The following is a 19263-nucleotide window of genomic DNA, read 5'->3' on the forward strand; positions in this document are numbered from 1 at the left end:
CTGCAACAACCTCAGACAGTCTATATCTGCAGTGAACATCTTTAAGCTCTGCCATTGGCTGAATGACAGGAAGATCACCAGGGGTCGGGAAGTGGGTGTCGATGGATTGGATGATGTTGCTGCAAGTGCCGGACTGGGGCCAGTCTCTACGCGCCGAGGGGGTTGGGCGCTTCGACAGACCAATCGTTCCCCACGACGAAAATAGTAATCATTAAGGTCTGATCTTTGGCTTTTGTTCGGTCTATAATCGAAACATTCTTCTCATCTGAAACTATGACATGAGGTGTTACAATTTACTCGCGTGTAAATCTTGACGATATGAGGTTGAGAAGCACACTAAAGCCACGGGTTTGGATTTGGTGTACACCGAAGGGCAAGTCAGTCAGACTCGCTTTCAAGCTTTCAAGCTTTCTTTTTTCTTTGTTTGAGATGGTTTCCTCTCCCCCTCTCTCAGCTTCCACTTGCATATCTCTCCCATGTTCAGATGTAGATGCAGAAAGACTTCAACGGATGGCGGGTATGAATAACAACAGCATATAAACTCCATAGAGTCGAAATAAAACAAAACAACAATAAGCCAAGCCCCGGTATAGGACTGATTGAGGCATCTAAGGGGATATAATGATTTCAAAACAAGGGGATGGGGGAAAAAGGTCGTTGATGATAGGGGTTGCAACATGGCTATTCATATCTCATACACAGCTACCGGACTCGTCTGCTAGGCAAACGGCGGCTACTTCTTCACGTATATTAGCACGCGTGCTACCGCCGCTCATCCGTGTATTGGATGCCTTGCATGGGCGCCACCGAGCCATTCATAAGAGGCGGTAAAGTGCGCGGCTGTTCCTGCGCCACTTGGCCGTTGCCGAAGCTGGCGAATACGGAACCTTGCGGTTGTCCGTTGACCTGGTTAGGGTTCATCTGGTGGTGCTCGAAGATGGAGGGCGGGCGGGAAGCTCCATTTTGCTGGAGCTGGGCGCGCATCTCTTCCAGCTCGGATTGCATGATGGTGTGGTCGCGTCGGGATTGGGCGACGGTCTTTTCCAGCATGGTGATGTAATCGATGGCTCGGGTGAGGGTTTCCCACTTGCTGGACTTGTTGGTCTGGCCTGCGGGGAGGCGCAGTCGGAGCGCCTCGAAGCAGTCTTTCATTTCACTGCGACGTTTGCGCTCGGCGAGTTTATGTGTTACGCGTAGCTCGGGGGTGCGGCTGTAAGGTGTGCTGCCCGGAGGCCCTTCTTCCTCGCCGATCAAGTCGCGCACTGCTTTGTGTTGTAGGGAGTGATGATGTACATTTTGGGGTAGGTCTGATCCAACTTGTTAGAATCAAAGGACCACATGCGCAAAGTGGATATGCGGGACTTACCGTGTTGTCCTCGCGGCATGCGCTCGGAGTACATGCTGTTCATAGACTCTGCCATGCTGCCTTTGCGGGAGAATGGAGGATTTGATTCTCCCTTCGAGGAGACTGAGCTGGAGCGCGCCATGTCCGGGTCGGGGAAGGCATAGGCCATACCCGCGGTGGGTGCTTCCGCATTGTAGATCTCCGACCGAGGGTTTGAGGAGATGGCCGGCGCAGTACGACCGGCTGCGAAGCTGGCTCGCTGGCTGTCTGTGGGACGAGGACCCAATGGAGAGAGTGGCTGGCTGCCACCAGAGTATCGAGGTCCTCGGTACGAGTTCATATCGGTGGGGATTCCCCTCTCGCGTTGAAGGCTAGACACGATCGAGGATTGAGAGGCATTGGTGCTGTGGTAGGGGGAGGCGGGGTTGATGGCAAGAGAGCTAATTCCTTGGTTCACACGACTGTCGACGCTGCTGCGCCGAGACTCGGTCTCGGCCATGCTAGCCCTCTGCGAAGGCGCTTCATAGTTTTGGTTGATCGAAGGGAGAGCGGAGTTTGGCTGGGTATTGAAGTTTGGGGAGGGCTGCTGCGTGCCGGCAGAAGAAGGGGTATTCGGTTGATCGTGAGAGAAATGGGAGCGGTCGACGGCGGGGTGTCCGCGGTTCGGGGATGGCTGCGACGCGGTAATGAAGTGCAGGGAGGAGTAATTGTTGCCGGTGCCATTGGTAGTTGTAGAGTAGGTGGAAGATCCTACATGGTCAGCACCGCGCCGCTCCCAATCCGCGGGCGAGTGTCTCCTACTTGTGCTTTGCGGCATTGACCAATTCCCCGAGTCCCGCTCGATGGTATTCAGCGATGAGTTGCCGGGAGATTTCTCCGCGGTCCCCGTTCCAGGCATGTTTGCGGTCAACGTCGAGATAGACGGTAGGGTCTGTGAGGAGCTGGGGGTTTGAGGCCCCGAGACAGCCTCCCATGGCCGATGTGCGACAGAGGGATCCATGGTGTGCGGGAATGGGTTGAAAGAGGAGTCTATCTCACTTGCATATCCCCCAAGTTCGAACAAGTACCGAAGGGAAAAAGGGAAAAAAGAGGAGAGGGGACAGTAGGAACAGCGAAGAAGGTAAATGGTATAGTATGTATAGAGAAGAAGAGAGCAAAGGGTGGAGGTCCAAGTCCAGAGGTTAAGTTTAATCTCGAATGGAGACTCGAAACTGAAACTCGGTATTTTTTGATTTGATTTTCATTTTTACTTTTTTCAATACACTCTGTACCTCAAATTTGAAGTATTTTTCTGTTTCTTTTTTTAACATTTTCCATTTTTTGCACTCTTTTAACCTTCTTGGGCCCCCTTTCTTGGTCCGCGTCAGCCAATTTCCAAGGTTCAATACAGGAATGTAATATTACTGTGCCACGAGGTACTTTGGCTAGTCCCAGTGCTGGTATCGGGTGTATCGAGAGGTATTGGGGTACTCCGTAGTATACTCCGTTGTCTGTGCACTATTTGTGATTAACGACTATATAAACTATATAGAGTATCAATCATCCTCTTTTTTTTATTATATATCATACATTATCTACTCCGTACTCCGCACTATGTGAAATCACAAATGATAGAACAACAGAGCACGGAGTCCTTTTCCACATTCTCGTGGTGAAGAATAGCCGGATCCCTGGGAAACGCAAGGGAACACGTTTCGTACGTTGCATCGGCTAGTCTTCACGTCATTCTTTTTTTTGGCTCCCTCCAGGGCTCCAGTTTTGAGTCCATGCTCATACACTATTTGCCTAAATGATCAATACTATGAAAATACAGTATTCACGTGTCGCCCTTGCCTGCTACTATTGTCTCCGGACCAAGCTGCATTCGCGACCGGGGGATCTGCGTAGTTCCGTACGGCGTATTACCGTCACACGGAGCTTGTTGGACACATGGCATTAATGCAGGGTGGGTTTCCAAATGTATCGAATACATCGCGCCCGCCCGTTTGCGCCGCGAGTTTGGGCCAAATCGCCAAGTACCAGGTACTCGATGCCCCATGCTCCATTTCTTCACATGGCTTTTTTAGCTCCCCCTATTTTCTTTGTATATTCCTTTTCAACAACGTGGTACTTCGTATAATATGCGCCTAACCTGTTCACTATTCACAGCTGAACTGAACATGATACCTCTGCTCTTTTCAGCCTCCGTAATATTAGGGGATATTTTCTGCATCGGCCAAAACCGCGATGATCCACTTTCTCCCCTACATGATTTTTTTTTTAATCTTTTTTCTTTGTTTGTAACACCTCGGACACAGGCAGAGACCCCTTGAGTATCACGGCCCATGCTTCCATGAGCTTGAGCTTCATTCCGGAGGCCATGCAACCACCCGCTCTGTTGCCCGAATCATCACATGTGGACCGAAAGAGGGGAGTTGAGGGTTACATGGGCCGTTAATGTCGCGCGGCTATTTTCACCTGAATATCATTTGGACTAAAGATTCTGTAAAACGACTTCGTACTGCATACTCTGTACAAAGGTACTGCTAGGGCTAAGTCACTAACTATACTCTGTAGAGCCTGGGAGCCACTTCGTTATCCTTCTAGTGTGACCGGGAAGCTTGGCGAAGTTGATCCTGTTCTGGACTTGGCGATCTACCGAACCATTCGAATCGATTCACCCTGGATATACCATCCCAGATTATTCCCCAGTCCTTGTCTCAATTGCCTGTCGTCTCAAGGGATACCCGCCTCTCTACAGGTACGCCACCGAGGAACTGCGTTGCCTGGGTATTCGTGGCTTTCGATGAGTCCAATGGGGACTCCACCGAAATTGTTTGGTCCCAAGAATAGATCGTGGGTCGTTTGTATGCATCAAATCCGAGGGGAAATGATTAACTTGCATCGGTTTAGCGCACAACGGGCAACCCGAGCCCGCACGCCACAGCTGTGGCTCAGATCGCTCAGATCCGTTTTTTGTTTTTGTTTCTTTCTTTCCACAGGCAACAGACACTTTTCAATACGGAGTACGGAGTACGCTGTCTGCATGTCAAGTACCACCATGTCTATCATCTCCCTTTTCAGGTGAATGCCACATGGCACCATCGTCGCCTTGCAGAATGTCTCGAAGATCGCCACCCGATCTACGGCACATTCCTCGAACTTCTGACACGGTAGCACTTCTCCATACTTGAGCTTCGAACCCGCAGCTTATCTCAGACTGTCTTGCCTTCAACCCGGAGAGAAAGGCTCGATCGCATCGAGAATTCTTGGTACGACTCTACCGTCTATACAACGTTGTACACGCTGTCGGCAACCGGGTCTTCATCCGCCATCAAGGGATGCAATCGGTCTCGCGAGGGAAAATATGAGTTCCCCATGTCAATAGTGCGTGGTTCATGCTCAAGCCTCGCTCATGGCTCCCATGATCGACCACGCTCTCCCCATCTGCCCCCAGGCCATGGCAATACCGTGGCCTTTTCCCAGGAATTCTCCCCACGCCTTTTGTGGAATCGTGGGCCGTGCCTTGCTGTCTACAGTGTCGAGATAGCCTGTGTTGGCACGCGGGTCGTACCGTTCAGGGGGTACGGTGTCTCCTAATTTCGTTACTTTATCAATTCTACTTTCCTCACATGGTCCTGACCCCCTTCGCAATGAACAGTTGGTGTGTGCTAGGAAGATGCTTCGGGGCACTGTCCCCTGCCACCAATTTCACCCAATCGACATACATAAGCCACTTTTATGCATCTTAACATAATGCATCCTAACAATGCATTCAGTGCTTGGTTATCCATGTGGATAATTACTCAGGATTGCTGCCTACGCTGGCTTCATGCACAGGGCTGGCCGGAACTCACTCGCTGACGATCTTCTCACCGGCTCATCCCCGAAGCCGGGGGAGCACAGTGTGAAGTGAAAGGTTACATGGGTTCATGTGTGTTTGGGAGAGATCACACTACGGCAACACAGCGCATACTGCAAATCTTCCACTATGGAGAACGCCCCGATAGTCCGGTATGATTGGTAGATCATCCTATGATCTCCCTCCGTGGCATATCCCTTTCTAAATAAACTTTCCTTGAGGGCGTTCCGGTCTCCCTGTTGGCCATCGCGTGTCAAATGGCAAAAGTCCAGGGAAATAATAATGCCTTTGTATTTCAATTACCTGTCAGAGTGGGTAATCCCCGTCCCAAACATGTCTCGTCTTGCATTTCAGAGATTCCACGGGGAATCCGCGCCGCTTCCTTTTGGGTCTTTTGACTGGTCATGTTCTCAGCCATGTGCGTTCATGGGCCCAGGCGCCGGGACTTGACCTGGCGAATGGCTCAGGGCTTTTATCCACATCATACTCCGTACATACCATTTGATGTCTACCACCTACCCGATGAGGAAACTTTTACATTAGATCTTTGATGACTACAGATGCTTCCTCGGTAATTCTCAATTATTGCGCAAGCATGATCAGTTGCCAGCCTGAAACTAACCTCAATGAATTATTGATTATTGCCCACTAATTCACTCCTGACTACCCTCGTACCCTTGCTCTGATTCAGATCCACTATTCCCGCCATGTGCTTTTTTCCTTGTGCGCCGGGACACGGGACTATCCCGCGTGTTGTTTTGTTTCACGGAATTTCAATTCGCGCATGGATGAGGTCAATGAATCTTTTCAGAGAACAGGCCTACTGAACCTCGGCATTGGCTCTGTTGGAATTGGTTTGTTCATGCCTGCCATGCACGCACGGCACTTGAATCCCTATATATGCGGCCTATCAGTATCATGCGTTCGAGATCATCGAGTCTCCACTCTTCTACTCGCATGATATCGTACTACCTCCAGGGCTGGTACGGAGTACCATCACAAATCAATTTCAATTTCCGTATCAGGTTTAAATCTCATAGGTAGCGAGCCCGACGGTCCAGATTTCGGAGTACCTCTAGCTGAACAAAAAACGAACCATTCTATATTTTCACGGCTGGGAAATATCTATGTGCAGCATGTCAAATGTAGTTGTCTCCTGAGCATCCATGGATAATAGGTAGTAGGAGCGGAAACTGTATTCTCTAAGTCTCTGCCCAGGTTCTTCCAAGGTTGGAAGTTGGTGATCCAAAAATGTAACAGCACCTCAACCCGTGAATCTGGGCATTGAATTCCAAGGTTCCAAGATTGGTTCAAATCGATCCGTCTTCATTCTGCTACCGAGGTCTCTGCGCCTGTTTCATCTCCGCCTGGGTAGAGATTATTTCGCGCCGCTGCGCAGCCCTGTAGGTGCTCGCCGTTGGGATAGATGGATAGAGAACCTTGGAAGAAGACCATCTAGGCATCATCAACCTTGGAAACAGAGATTTCAATTATAGCAAACATCAATTCATCAATTCAAATGATATACTTCAAGTGTACATCTATCTACAATGGTCTTTTAGAACTATATTCACGAACAAGAGGGCATGCCTAGGTACGGGTATGCAGACATGATGATTTATTCCTCATCATCTTCATCCCCTTCCTCATCCTCATCCTCGTCATCATCTTCGAACTCAACGCCGATCTCACCAGTAATGTCCCAGCGGTCACCCTTGGCCGCCGCACTGACATACTTCACGAACTTGAGGGTACCACTGTCACGAAGCACAATGCTAAGGCGGTTCCAACCGGCCTGTGTGCTGAACAGAATACCGTCGTCCTCGTCTGCGCCGGCCGATCGGTAGATGGCGGGATCGGCTTTGGTCTTCTTCTGTCCGAGAACCTGGTCTGCATTTTCGGGGTCTTCCTCTTCCTCCTCTTCTTCGTCACCGGCCATGTAAATCTCATAGCCACCAAGTGCAGGTCCCTCGACTGCATCGTCGTTGGTCTTTTCCTTGGGCTCGGACGCCTTGGAAGATGGTTCCTTGGCATCTCCCTCTTCGTTCTCTTCGTCCTCCTCATCCTCCTCCTCCTCTTCTTCATGCTTTTCCCAACCGGGAGTGGGGGTGAGACAGAGTGAGAATTCAAGGCGAGGTTCCTCACCCTCGTACGCACTAGCAAGGGTGTAATCTGCTCCACGACGGAATCGTCGCGCCATCAAATCGTGACTGGTGAGGTGGTCAACACCAGTGATGAGACCAAGCCACTTCCGGAAAGCTTGTGAAGGGAATAGCACATTCATGAGCTCCTGAATAGGATTCTCCGAATCCTCCTTCCCAGAAGCGTGCTGGTAAAGATATCTGTGCTTGTGAGGAGGACGAGCAACAGTCCACCCGCGCTGTTTTTGGATTTCATCCGCAGTGGCGGGGAGAGCCTGTCTCTCTTGTTCCTCAATGTAGGCGCTCATGCGCGAAGCAAACTTGTCATTCATGAAGCGTTCTAGGCTGAGCGAAGATTCGGCGGAGAACGCATCAGACATTTCCTCGGCGATGTCGGGGGTCAAGTACGAAGGCGCGATGTACCGAACCAAGAAATCGAGTTCTGATGCGTCGAACTCACCCTCGGTCTGCTCTTCGGCCTTGCCCTTGCCCTTTCCTTCAACTTCGGGCTCTTCCCAAGAGACGGGCTGGGGCTGGGGCAGATCGTAGATATCACCGCGGCCTTGAAGCTGGGCGAGACTGCTGCGCTCGGCGAGCTTTTCTTCCAATCCCTCCTCATATCCATCTTCGCCTTCTTGTGGGATGTGGAACCAGCCACTGATGGCCATGCGTACGCGCTTCTTGGACTTGTCCTCGTCTTCGCGTGGGTGGTATACCTCCTCGACATCGTGGAAACTCTCACCAGGCTGGACGGTGAAGAAGCTAAGCTGGTTGAACGCGGGCGGGATGGACAAGCTGTAGTCAGGGCTGGGGATCTTGACGTCTTCGCCCTTGGCATCCTTCTGAGTGGTTGTTGGGAACAGGCGCAGGGCACCTCCCCACTCAGCTTGCCAGGGTGTGTCGGGGTCGGTGAGGTAGAGGATGTAGCTGAGGCGACGGCTACCAATCACATCGTCATGGCAAAGCAAATGGCATCCTTCTGTGTAAACATTGATCGCCATGTCAGTCTTTTGTCCACTGAGCTTGCCGGAGCCAGTCACGGAGGACAAGTACTCGCGGAATCGCGCTGAGTACATCGCATCGCGCAGCTTCAACACAGATGGAAGCTTAGATAGAGAGGAGTCATCCAAGCCATCCAAATTGGCAAGGTCACCAGACTGGAATATCTTGTAGATATCGGTTTCCTTCTCAGTGAAAGACACCTGGGTTTGGATCTCATCGCGAACGGAACGGAGGAGGGTGGGCTCAATGAGGGAGTGGATGACACCGTGCAGGTAGCTGGATAATTGGCAGATGTTAGCTCACTAGAATTGATACGCATCTCTGTGTTCACGTACGGCGAAGATTTGGCATATTCGCCGGTATACTTCTGCTGCTCGGCAACGTCGAACAGACCGTCGCGGAAGCGGGCAGCAGCCTCCTCGCTAGACAGTGCTCTTTTCTTGGACTCTGGCATGGCATTGCCATCCATGGAGCCTCGTGTATCTGTCTTGCGCTTCATTATGGGAGTTGTAAAGGGAATGGGAGCTCAATCACCCAGTGGTCTGACTCTCGTAATTTTTTCCCAGGCGGTGAGACATACATCGGGCGGTCAAGGCGAGGAATGCGATTCCAAATGCTACTGTTCCCTTCTAATGCTCTTGTTTATTTATGTTCTTGACACGATAAATGGCAGCCTTCAAACATACATGAAAGGACTGCATCTTTCACACGATCCTCCAATATCTACGCAGAGACGCAACGGTAGTTGCGAAATATTTGACCGAACTATCAAACTGCCCTCTGTCGTCATAACTATCCGGGATCCTTATCAAACCCCCCCACTTCCAACTTGATCATCTCCAAACCCTCGATCATGCAGTCTCCGACCCAGGATCCCCCGGGGACACCACCCCGTCCGCCGTATTCTCCGGTGACACCGGTGTTTGCGCAACTCGAACCACTTCCTTCCAACGAGCCAAGAATCGTGCCGCCACCGCTGTCACCTTCGCCGACATCGCAAGCCCCAGCCACCCATACTTATCCTCGCCCCCCACCAGCAAATCCACCCGTGTACAAGCCTGAACCACCACCAGTACCGATTTCAGAAAGTGAGAATCCAGATGCGATCGCGCTGCGATCCGCAATCTCTATCCTGCAGATGCAGAAGCAGCAGAGTTTGCGCGACATTCAAGCATTAGACCGCATGAAGATCGCAGCAGAAGCAAACCCAGAAGCCTTTGCACATGAGCTTGCGACAGGAAGACTTAAGACCGAGGATCATGGCACTATCGTTCAGTTCTCCGATGATCAGGAAGAGACAGAAAGTGGCGATGGAAAACCAACCAACCCAGACGGTTCTCCGGCTTCGAACTTCGGCAAAATACCTACCCCTCAGAATATCGTGCGCATGCCTCCAGTGAATTGGGCCAAATACAGTGTCGTGGGTGAACCTCTGGATCGGATGCACAAGGAGCAGTTGCGTCGGCCACACCCCGGGGAGCCTCGATGGGAGCGCGCGCCGGAGCACGTTTTGGCCTCACCATATCGGCCGTTGGTCGATCAATTGGAGACGCCAGCCAAGCTGGGCCGATCCAACAAACCAAAGAAGCCTTGACACTACTTTGGGCCTTTGATGATTATGGGATTATGGATGTTTACGACTTAATGTACTTTATACTCGGCTCTTGAACAGAGCTGAACTTATGATTATCGTTTGGGCTTCAACTACTGGCTAGTCCTGGACGTGGTGCAGTTGTTCAAAGCCAAAAAAAAAAAAAAAAAAAAGCTGAAAAGTAATAGAACATTACAAAATTCACACAGTGCGATGTAGACCTTGGGTATCACTCGAACTTGATTCGCGATACCTGCCTATGAAGTCTTAAAGCCAAGGAGGTGATGACTTCAACCACCGGAACCAAGTAAACAATACTCTGCTTTGGATACGGGTAAGTTGCCATTGACAATACTGGAGCCTGGGCCTCCTATAATCAAATTAGCGTTTTAATCTCCATTTGCCAAACCAGTGTCCGGGGGGCGATGGGGGGCGATTCAAAAGTCAATGGATACAAGTGAGAAACCCTTGAGCTCGACTTGTTTTGTAGAACGTGACAACTTCCAATGCAGGCAATTATCTCTCAAGTCTGTCTACCTATCAGAATATCGTAAGCCAAGCGTCTTTGTGTGATGTAAGGGAGACGGGAACGGAAACCTTGGAAGCCCGGGGGCGGTGCACCCTTGCGAGCTTGCGCAACCGCCCCGTTAGAGGGGTTGGTTCGCCCCCCCGGAACGCCCAATAGGTGGTCCACCCATTTTCTCCCACGGGCATCAACTCGTGCACATAAGAAGTGTCAAGGAATTTGATTGGTGATTCTGCTGCACAAAATATCATGGGTTCAGCCAAAAGCCTAATTGTCTTAGCTTACGTCGGATCCAGACATGTCATATTTCAAACACGTTTTCGTTGTCGAATGTCCGGATGATCACATCCTATGAGTGACTTGCTTGGGAAGAATCAAGAACCTTGGAATAAACCGAAAGAAACCTTGCTTGAATTGGTATGTCGCTAGAAGTACATGAGTGAAAATGAGGAGACCAGACAGACTAGGCAGCTATTCCGAAAAACGATTGCGAGGCTTGATAATTTGGAGAATCATCCGGGGCCAAACGTTCAATCAAAGGTTCTTGCTGTAGCTCTTGGATGTCAGAATCGGTGATACAAGCACTGAGGAAGTAGTGTTAGAAAGAGCCCCTTAAGCACGGGTTGATCTAGCAACTCACGAGAAACCTCTAGCGATCATGTCGGGGAATCGATTTGTGACAGATCCACCATTCTCTTGAATCTTTCGCATGTAGGCATTGATTTGCTCGGTCGTGGCCGATTCGTCGAAAGTAACCTGTTGTTGTTAGTAGGTGTGTAGAGAAATGGACAAGTATTGCCCGGGTGAGGGTGTGGTACAATATATTCTGTGGTCATTTTGAAAGAGAGGGTTGCACCAAGTAGGCTGTTTTTGATTGAACTCGAGGGTCTGCAATTGAAAATGAAATGGCTCACGCGTACATATTTATATACATCGATGCCAAACTGCGTGATGTCATCGATTCCAAGGTCCGAACTTGATGTTGGCAAATCGCAATCTGATTGGGGGACTCACTTCCAGCCCTGGAGGAGACAAAGCCCAGTTAGCATACTTTGTGAGCTTGGATTCTCACTCGTGGAATTTACAAGCTGGGCAACAAGTCCATTTTTCTGGTTTTTACTATTCTTATCTTTCCCCATGGGCCCCCCAAAGCGGCCTTTGGTGTCATGCCGGTGAAACCTTATTTATACGTGGGAGTATTTGCAGGTATATCAGATCGAATAATTTTTTAAAACTCCAGACCCTTAATTGATACGCTTCTTAGTGGTTGCGAAAGCTTTGCTGAAATGATTGCAGCTCCATTGAAGGGATTTTGCTCCTGAGGGCGCTGGACTGCATTGCTTGTCATTGTGTATAGGAACTGGTCCGCGTCCAATTTTGGATATAATGTCGAACCTCCTCTTGTTTTTGATAATCCAGTACTTCTGCGTATCTTCAAGATCGTCAGCGTCAGCGCACCTAGGGAAGAAATGGTGACATACAATTCCTTCTTCCATGTATCATTTGAGCCCCATTTTCCGTTGATCGACCAATCAAATAAATGGTCCGCGATGGGCTCATCAGTGGGGTCGTGATAGGCAGAAAGATAGGGAGCGGCAAGTGCATTGGAGGCCGAGATTCGCCCGTCGGGATCAATAGCCAGCATTTTTTGAAGCAAATTGAGTCCTAAATTGTCAGAAAATCACACAAAAGAAAAGAGTTGCAGATTTACCAGCAGGATCGAATTGTGGGAATGCGTTTGAGATCCCAGTGCCCTCACGGTAGGGGAGAGATTGTATAAAATCCAGGCTCTGTCACAAGACTGTCAGTTAGTAGGAGTTTGTCAAAATGCCTATAGCTACCGTGGTAGCCCATAGAATGATGTGGCCTCGCATATGTACTGACAGATTGCGATGAGATTTTAGCCAGAAGATGCTCATCGGGGGTGCCGAGTAACTCTGTAATGGCACAGAACTGCTCAACATAGTTCCTTCCTTCAAAAAGGGGCTTTCCCTGTATCATTTCGGCAAAGATGCACCCTGCACTCCACACATCAATTGTTTCGTCGTATGTCTGCCGTGTTAGTAAAAGTTCCGGGGCTCGGTAGCACTTGGTCGAGATATAGCTCATTTTATGTGGCTCTTGAGCCCTGGGAAGTCCCAAGTCACATATCTTGAGATCACAGTTTTGATTGATCAGAATCTTTCCAGGTTGGAGGTCACGATGAGGAACACCCGCTGAATGAAGATACTTCAGTCCCCTCTGGTGGAAAGTCAGCCATTTCATTGTCGATTGAACGCATATTGCCTTACAAATATTTGGTAGACAAGGAATGGAACGAATTCATTTCCAATGGATCTGGACTCCAGAACGGTTCGCAGATCTGTCTGCATAAGGTCTGTGACTACGTATCTGGATATTGTTAGGATGATTGATCAGTGACGAGAAAGGAGATATTGCGCTTGCGTACAGATCCTCTGCAGGAGAAATGAATATGTCGAGTGGATGAACGATCTGTTCATAGTTAGCGTCGTCCACAGAGAATCTGCTCTGGAAGAACTTTCATTGTCATGCTTTATACGCTTGAGTAGTTTGATCTCGCGAAAGATTGACTGGGCAGTGGCTGGAGTCCCAAAAGGGTCAAGAATCTTCTTGACCGCGACATATTGCTGGCTGATTTGATCCCAAGAAGAACTGGTGTCGCAAACACGTGTCAGTTGCAAAGCTCAATGAGATTGGCAAACTCTTAAACGGTGACGACGCACCAAACAATCCCCGAAACTCCAATCTTTAGGGTTTTTGGGTCTGTATATCTGTGGTGCATTTCTTTAGTATGCTATACTCCGTACAAGAAAGGCAGATTGGGCTCAAAGTCCCCTCACCTTTCCGGTGTCTCGAAATTTCCCCCCAACACTGTACTTTTGACAAATTGCACCATGGTGCCCGGGTAGTCGCAGAAAGGCTAGGCAAACGGCAAAGGTAGAAAGCCACTGTACAAAGTAGTAAATGGTGTGATATCAAATATGATGGGATACAAGACCTCGGCCGTATTGGGTCATTCAGGTCACATGGAAGTACGGAGTACGGAGTACGGACTAACTAAAGCCTGCTCTGTTAAGGTGCGTGAACGGGCTCCATCGGCTTAACCAACCCTAGTATACACCGGGATACTTCCCTGAAACAGCTGCCATACTTTTCCGGGCTGGAACCCAAACTTAGGAAAACTTGGCTTAGATTGAAATCCGTGCAGTGGCAAATATGGGAAAAGATGCAACATGCCGTGTTTCTACAAATGGATATGGAAATAGACTACTCAGTCTCGAAGACAACAAATGGGAATCAAAGAGCGTTCTGAAGAGCTGATCTTGAAACGTAATTTATTTAATGTCAAATGACCACAGGCGTATACTATTTCCCACCTGGGCAGGTCCTGGAGCCCTGGAGTACAACGGCTATGGAGAAAGAAGATATTTCGAGGGGGCGCGTTGGGCAGGATGGGAGCTCCAGCCAATGAAATCGTTCTGGTTGTGGACTCCGGGCCACTGATACCCGACACACCCGAATGAGCACAAGCCCTAATCCTGCAGGTTTTTCTAGTGTCTTAGCTATCAAGTTCCCCAGAAGATAAATACCGGATGATTTTAATTCTCTAGACAAATTTTCCATATGGGATATGTGACTTTAGGGGGGATTAGTGATTAGCAACTATACGACTTGATGTTTGTATTAGCATCCCCCAACATCCCTCTCCAAGGCCAGACAAAGCGGCCTGACTGCCCAGGGAGGTGGGGGAGTAAGCAGAATGGAGTAGTTTATATACGCACTCTTTGGTATGTATGATAGCCAGCGCTATGTGCAGTTGAGCTACCGTGAAAGCATTAGTTCAAAGACAAGCAAAAGCTCAGCAGAGAATCAAAACACATTAGCAAAATGCATTCTACTTGGGGAAATGAGGGAGGCAAAGAAAGGGCAAACAACGAAATCCGGTGATGATGACTCAAAGGTCTTACGTTAAGCCAACATTGAATCCTTGGGATGACAGAAATTCCGTGAAGATAAGCCAAGCACGTTGAAACGCGGGATCTCTTGTAGACAACTCACTCATCCATCGAAGAACCTTCTGGACTTGTTCCAATGACTTGGAATCAAGGTTGCCCCGTTCTGTACTCTGGATAACCAAGTGGGAGATCAACACGACAATACTTTGCGTGAGATAATGCAGGATACACCACCAGGGTGAGTATCCCAAGAGCCAAGTAATGTTTGGCTCACTCGGCAACAGATCCACCATTTGGGATGCTGTGTTGAAGCACACTAGCCCCATCTGATTATGGCCAGGACTGACATAGTCGTCACCCGAGAACAAAAAGCGAAGAGCGGGCTGAGAGATGACAAGTTTGGTCGAGTAGTACTGGAAAGCCAGACTTGTACGTTGGCGAGCAACAGCATTATCAGCGCCAGGATCCGTGAAGCGATATGCCGCAGGAAGTCGGGCAAACCAATGTTCAGCCGTGTTGTTGAGAGACTTCATTGCCTGCTGGGTCTCTAGTGCCGACTTCCTTACCGCTTCAGGAGCATACAGTATTTCAATTGCTTCTCTCATCACATTCGACAAGTCAATCGAGTAGATCAGGTAAGGCGACAGATTGGCTCGGAGCTTTCGAACGGGGGATGATTGCTGATGAGGAGATGGCAAGGGCCCAAGGCCCAGATCCGGCTGGCCCGAGGGATTGGAGGTATTGTAGGCGAGAAAGGATGCCACCAGACTAGCCCGAGCCTGGCTATCCTGGATGACGCCCATGACTTGCTCATCCCAAAAGCTCTCCTCTTTATACGGCACTGGCAAAGGAGTCGTGCAGTGTTCCCGATGCATCCGAGGCATGCGCCCAGTCGCCACACAAAGTAGTGTGTCCAGTAGGTATAATGCCCACCAAAGTCGATATCTGGTTTCTTTGGACACGTGTGTAATATTAAGGCTGTCGCTCCGAAGTTGAATACCCATTGCAATGGCAGATTGAATCGCAATACCACACATTCGCCATGCCCTAGGATACAATTAGTGTCAAAGTAAACAACAACGTTAGCCAACCAACCTGTTGATTTGTCCCGTCGAAAGGAAGTAGAGCGAGAAAAGCCCTTCTATCTGCGTCTGCTGCAAGTTCGGATGTTCCAGCATCACGGCTTCGTTCATGCTTAACTTCCATGCCCGAGAGAAATAGACAATGTGGGTATTGTGGTCGATTAGGCCTTGATCTCCCATGAGTTCAGAGTGCTTTGCAGCGATCGCGAACACTATGTTCAATAGTGCCATCCACTTGACCCCGGGCTGCATTGTCGACTTGGAATAGAATGAACGGCACTGACTAAGGAACACCTCCTTGCCAATCAGGGGAAAGGAGGCATGCGCGACCTTGAAGTATCGATCGACAAGTTCATCGGCGACGGTTTGTGTGGGGTATGCGAGGACATCGAGGCCATTTCCTAGAGAAATCGAAGATTCATCGACAAAGAAACCACAAGAAGCAAGCGATGGGTGCGTATGTTCCTCCGTTGGATCGCTGGGGGTGGAACCTTTCGACGCTATGAGACGTTTGAGTCTGTATAGCCACGCCCTTGCCGAATGCTCCCCGAAAAATCCAGTCGCTTGCAACGAGATGTCGGAATTGTAGTCCTCAAGGGTGTGCTCCATATAAGGGACAGGAGGGGGCGTTGGTGAATCATTTTGAGCATTCTCATCCAATTGGGTGGCGGTGGTTGGCGAAGACAGAGAAAGACTTGAGATCTAAAAAGGCGGTAGAGCTGTTAGAGTAGTTGATTCAAGTGGACGAAGACCACTGCAGCTTCTCGATGTATTTCGTAGGCGGCACATGTTGACACACCTTCCCAAGGGCCTGGTCCACGAATCGAGCAACCTCAAGGTCTACCTTGGGGTAAATGTCGCGCACAAGGGTTTCATAATGTTCGAGCCGGCTGGTCACGGCAGTGAGGTGTCTATTGTTCTAGTAAATATTGTGCGTCCGAACATGTGTCCTCCAGGAAAGATCTAGAACGCACTTGGCATTTCTCTCTCGTTTCCCATCCACGTATACACAGGGGATGTTGTTCTCCTGGCAGCGCAAACAAGTCGGCTGATCCCCGGAACACTTGTTCTTTTGCTTGCGGCAGTTGTGGCATGCCCGACCAACTCGACTGCTCTGGCTTGCCACCGGAAGGTCAAGTCGGGGTATGGCGACTTTCGCATTCGTAGATTGGTCTAAGTTTCGGGTAGTGGCGCGGGGATCTCGAACGTCGTCTCTGTGGGTGTCGAAAGTCACTGGGTTTAATGTAGTAGATGGCGAGATGTCTGCCTCTTCGACTGCCGCAAAAGAGGCATAATCATTTCGGGCAGATGGATGAGGCTCGGGTTGCAAGGAGTGATTCAGAGATGGTCTTCCACTCATTGCGATCTAGCAACCCGTTTTGTTCATAGTCTGTGCTCAAGATATAACCTAGGAGGTAAGCAAAGACAAGGGCAGAAGTGAGGACCAGTCAACTCATAGAAAGAACTAGAAAAAAAAGCCCCCCCTTCGGAGGTGAAAGACACTTACGGGATTATTCAAGGGTATAACTTACTGCTTTGGGGACCCTAAACGACTCTGATTGGTAGGCCATGACATCCGCGCCAAGAGAATTTGGAAGAAATCCTCCACGGCCCACTGGCGATTTCGTGAACAATACTGGGATATCGTGAACTATCCCCACTGTAGGAGCTCCCAGGACCTGAGAGTATTCGAGGCTGAGAGAGAAAATGTAATTTATTTTGCCTGTACACGAGATCATTTCCTGATTCTTCGATTTCACAAACTATTGTACACAATACATATTGTCTATTGAAAGTTGAAAACATCGCGAGACCCATAAAAAAGTATAGTTGACGATGAGTGGACGGTAGAGATATCCGTCCAATCAGCACCATCAGCGAGTCACCAAATAGAGATAAAGATAGACTTCTAGACCTATCCAACCATGGACACTCCCGTCTAAAGTGTTGGGTCTCGATCTAAGCCAACCATGGCTTAGAATTGTAAACTCAAGCCTTTTTATGAAAATCATCTATAATTATATAGTATAGAAATGTAAACAAACCGATGGTGTTGGTACATTATTTCGCCGGTGTCAAGCTTACTCATAAGCTAAAGATGATATCATATTTCAGGTGACTTCTCCATTGTGAGGCCAATGAGAGGCCACCCATATTTTTTCCCTTCATACTCCGTTACCATACTGCCAGAATACTTCCAAGGACTAGGGCGAAGTATGACATTATATTCCACAGAGTATACTATTTTCTGGTTACAACGGGCTGGTCTCTAAACCAATCTGTGGTTTTCTTTGATCAATAGATATGGATCATGCAGACGTCGGGAGTGCTACTAGAACGTTCTATATACCTTGTTGCTTGCCCGCTTCCCCACAGGTCAGCCACAGGCTTGTCTGCAGTACTCCGCCGGGGTAGTCACCTGGGCATCACTCCAATATCTACTACCTACAGCACGAGACTGTACCGGCTGCAGACTGTACATGGCTTATCAATTTCAGAAGATCAAAATCTACCAACACTGATGTACTGTGGAAAACTAACAGGACAAAAAGGATATCTCCAGTTTCAATACATTTTCAAAATCTCCTGCAAATCGGTAGGTAGCTCATATATTTCCTCCTCGGGTAGACACTCTTTGGCAGCATCAAAAGCCCCTTCTTTGAGAAGTTCATCGACCTTCTGCATCACCTCCGTCACATCAGTAATCGAGACAATCCATTCCTCAACATATTTATCAACAGCCCTCCCAATCAAGCCGATTTGTATACTCCGGTAGCCCAATGGTCGCATGGATAAGTTTCTCTCGGGATCCCATTGTACGCGCACAGGACTGGAGCTTAACCTCTGTTGCCATTCTTTTCGATCTGTATAGTCCGCGGTATAGTGGCTTAGGCAAGAGTGTCGCAGAGCCCATTCGAATCCTTCACGGGTGATTTCTATGGCAAGGACTCGCTCTTGTCGTGCTTTGGTAGCCCATCCAGATCGATACGCCATCCATAGGAAAGATGGCTTGATCCAGGTCATTCGTTGGCGGATAAAGGGAGGTACAAATGTTTGTGAGCTGATCGCTGCATCTGCTATCTCGGAAGAATAAGCTTGATAGACTGTGATCGTGGTAGCAGTTTGCTTGGCTCTGATGGCCCGATATTGAGGCGACGACATTGTGGAGTTTCTTTGATTGAACAAGTTTGCTGGCTGAGCACTCGATTTTTTAGGAAGGAATGATTCCAAAGGATATCAGTTACCAAAGTCATGGTTAAATACCCATCTCCATGGCTTGTTTCCAAAATAAATGACTCAGAGTCGTGTTTTGAGATCATGTAGATCCACCCTCGTATTCGTCAATCATTGAGGCTGAGCATGTTATTGATGTTCCGAGGAACTCCTGACTCACATATTGTTGCTTGTAAGGGACATGTGAAGAGTTTGTGATCCTACAATAACCACCCTATTCATGCCCGTTTGCGTTGTGCAGTGATGCTGGCCAACGTAGGCGTTTGCCTGGCTCTTGTAGCCGTATGGACCTGCTGTTTGTCGACAACCGGAAATATGTATACTTTCAAAGACATCAGTGTATCGGAAAAATCATTGGCAATGTCAAACCACTTTCCTAACTAAGAGGATATTGCCATCCGCAAAGAGAAGAACAGGCAGGACTGGCCAAGAGTCCGATAAACGATAACGCAATGACCATAAAGAAGGTCAGCTGGTTTGGATCTCATCACAATTCGCATCAAAGGCAAACAACGCGTCAAAAG

The 19263-nt window shown here is 49.0% G+C and overlaps 6 protein-coding genes across 6 annotated transcripts; 1 reads left to right on the forward strand and 5 right to left on the reverse strand.

Annotated features, from left to right (window-relative positions):
• Positions 1-762: 762 nt before the first annotated feature.
• Positions 763-2345, reverse strand: N7506_007564 (uncharacterized protein; the record flags this gene model as incomplete). Its single annotated transcript, XM_056956857.1, has 2 exons — positions 763-1307; positions 1367-2345. 2 exons carry the CDS (start codon positions 2343-2345, stop codon positions 763-765), a joined length of 1524 nt encoding a protein of 507 aa, XP_056811191.1.
• A 4459-nt stretch (positions 2346-6804) lies between these two features.
• On the reverse strand, positions 6805-8828 carry N7506_007565 (oxidative DNA demethylase; the record flags this gene model as incomplete). The annotated part of the gene is made up of 2 exons (XM_056956858.1): positions 6805-8605; positions 8665-8828. The coding sequence occupies 2 exons, from the start codon at positions 8826-8828 to the stop codon at positions 6805-6807; spliced, it is 1965 nt and encodes a 654-aa protein (XP_056811192.1).
• A 354-nt stretch (positions 8829-9182) lies between these two features.
• On the forward strand, positions 9183-9923 carry N7506_007566 (uncharacterized protein; the record flags this gene model as incomplete). The annotated part of the gene is made up of 1 exon (XM_056956859.1): positions 9183-9923. The coding sequence occupies one exon, from the start codon at positions 9183-9185 to the stop codon at positions 9921-9923; it is 741 nt and encodes a 246-aa protein (XP_056811193.1).
• A 1867-nt stretch (positions 9924-11790) lies between these two features.
• On the reverse strand, positions 11791-12997 carry N7506_007567 (uncharacterized protein; the record flags this gene model as incomplete). The annotated part of the gene is made up of 7 exons (XM_056956860.1): positions 11791-11878; positions 11928-12111; positions 12158-12236; positions 12331-12687; positions 12738-12837; positions 12896-12939; positions 12986-12997. The coding sequence occupies 7 exons, from the start codon at positions 12995-12997 to the stop codon at positions 11791-11793; spliced, it is 864 nt and encodes a 287-aa protein (XP_056811194.1).
• A 1434-nt stretch (positions 12998-14431) lies between these two features.
• Positions 14432-16865, reverse strand: N7506_007568 (uncharacterized protein; the record flags this gene model as incomplete). The annotated part of the gene is made up of 4 exons (XM_056956861.1): positions 14432-15470; positions 15519-16207; positions 16305-16416; positions 16480-16865. 4 exons carry the CDS (start codon positions 16863-16865, stop codon positions 14432-14434), a joined length of 2226 nt encoding a protein of 741 aa, XP_056811195.1.
• A 1205-nt stretch (positions 16866-18070) lies between these two features.
• N7506_007569 (DUF4291 domain-containing protein) lies at positions 18071-18667 on the reverse strand (the record flags this gene model as incomplete). Its single annotated transcript, XM_056956862.1, has 1 exon — positions 18071-18667. The coding sequence occupies one exon, from the start codon at positions 18665-18667 to the stop codon at positions 18071-18073; it is 597 nt and encodes a 198-aa protein (XP_056811196.1).
• Between the last annotated feature and the right edge of the window lie 596 nt (positions 18668-19263).

Source organism: Penicillium brevicompactum (assembly GCF_028827555.1).
Source record: "Penicillium brevicompactum strain IBT 35665 chromosome Unknown utg000005l_segment0_segment0, whole genome shotgun sequence".
Lineage (NCBI taxonomy): Eukaryota > Fungi > Ascomycota > Eurotiomycetes > Eurotiales > Aspergillaceae > Penicillium > Penicillium brevicompactum.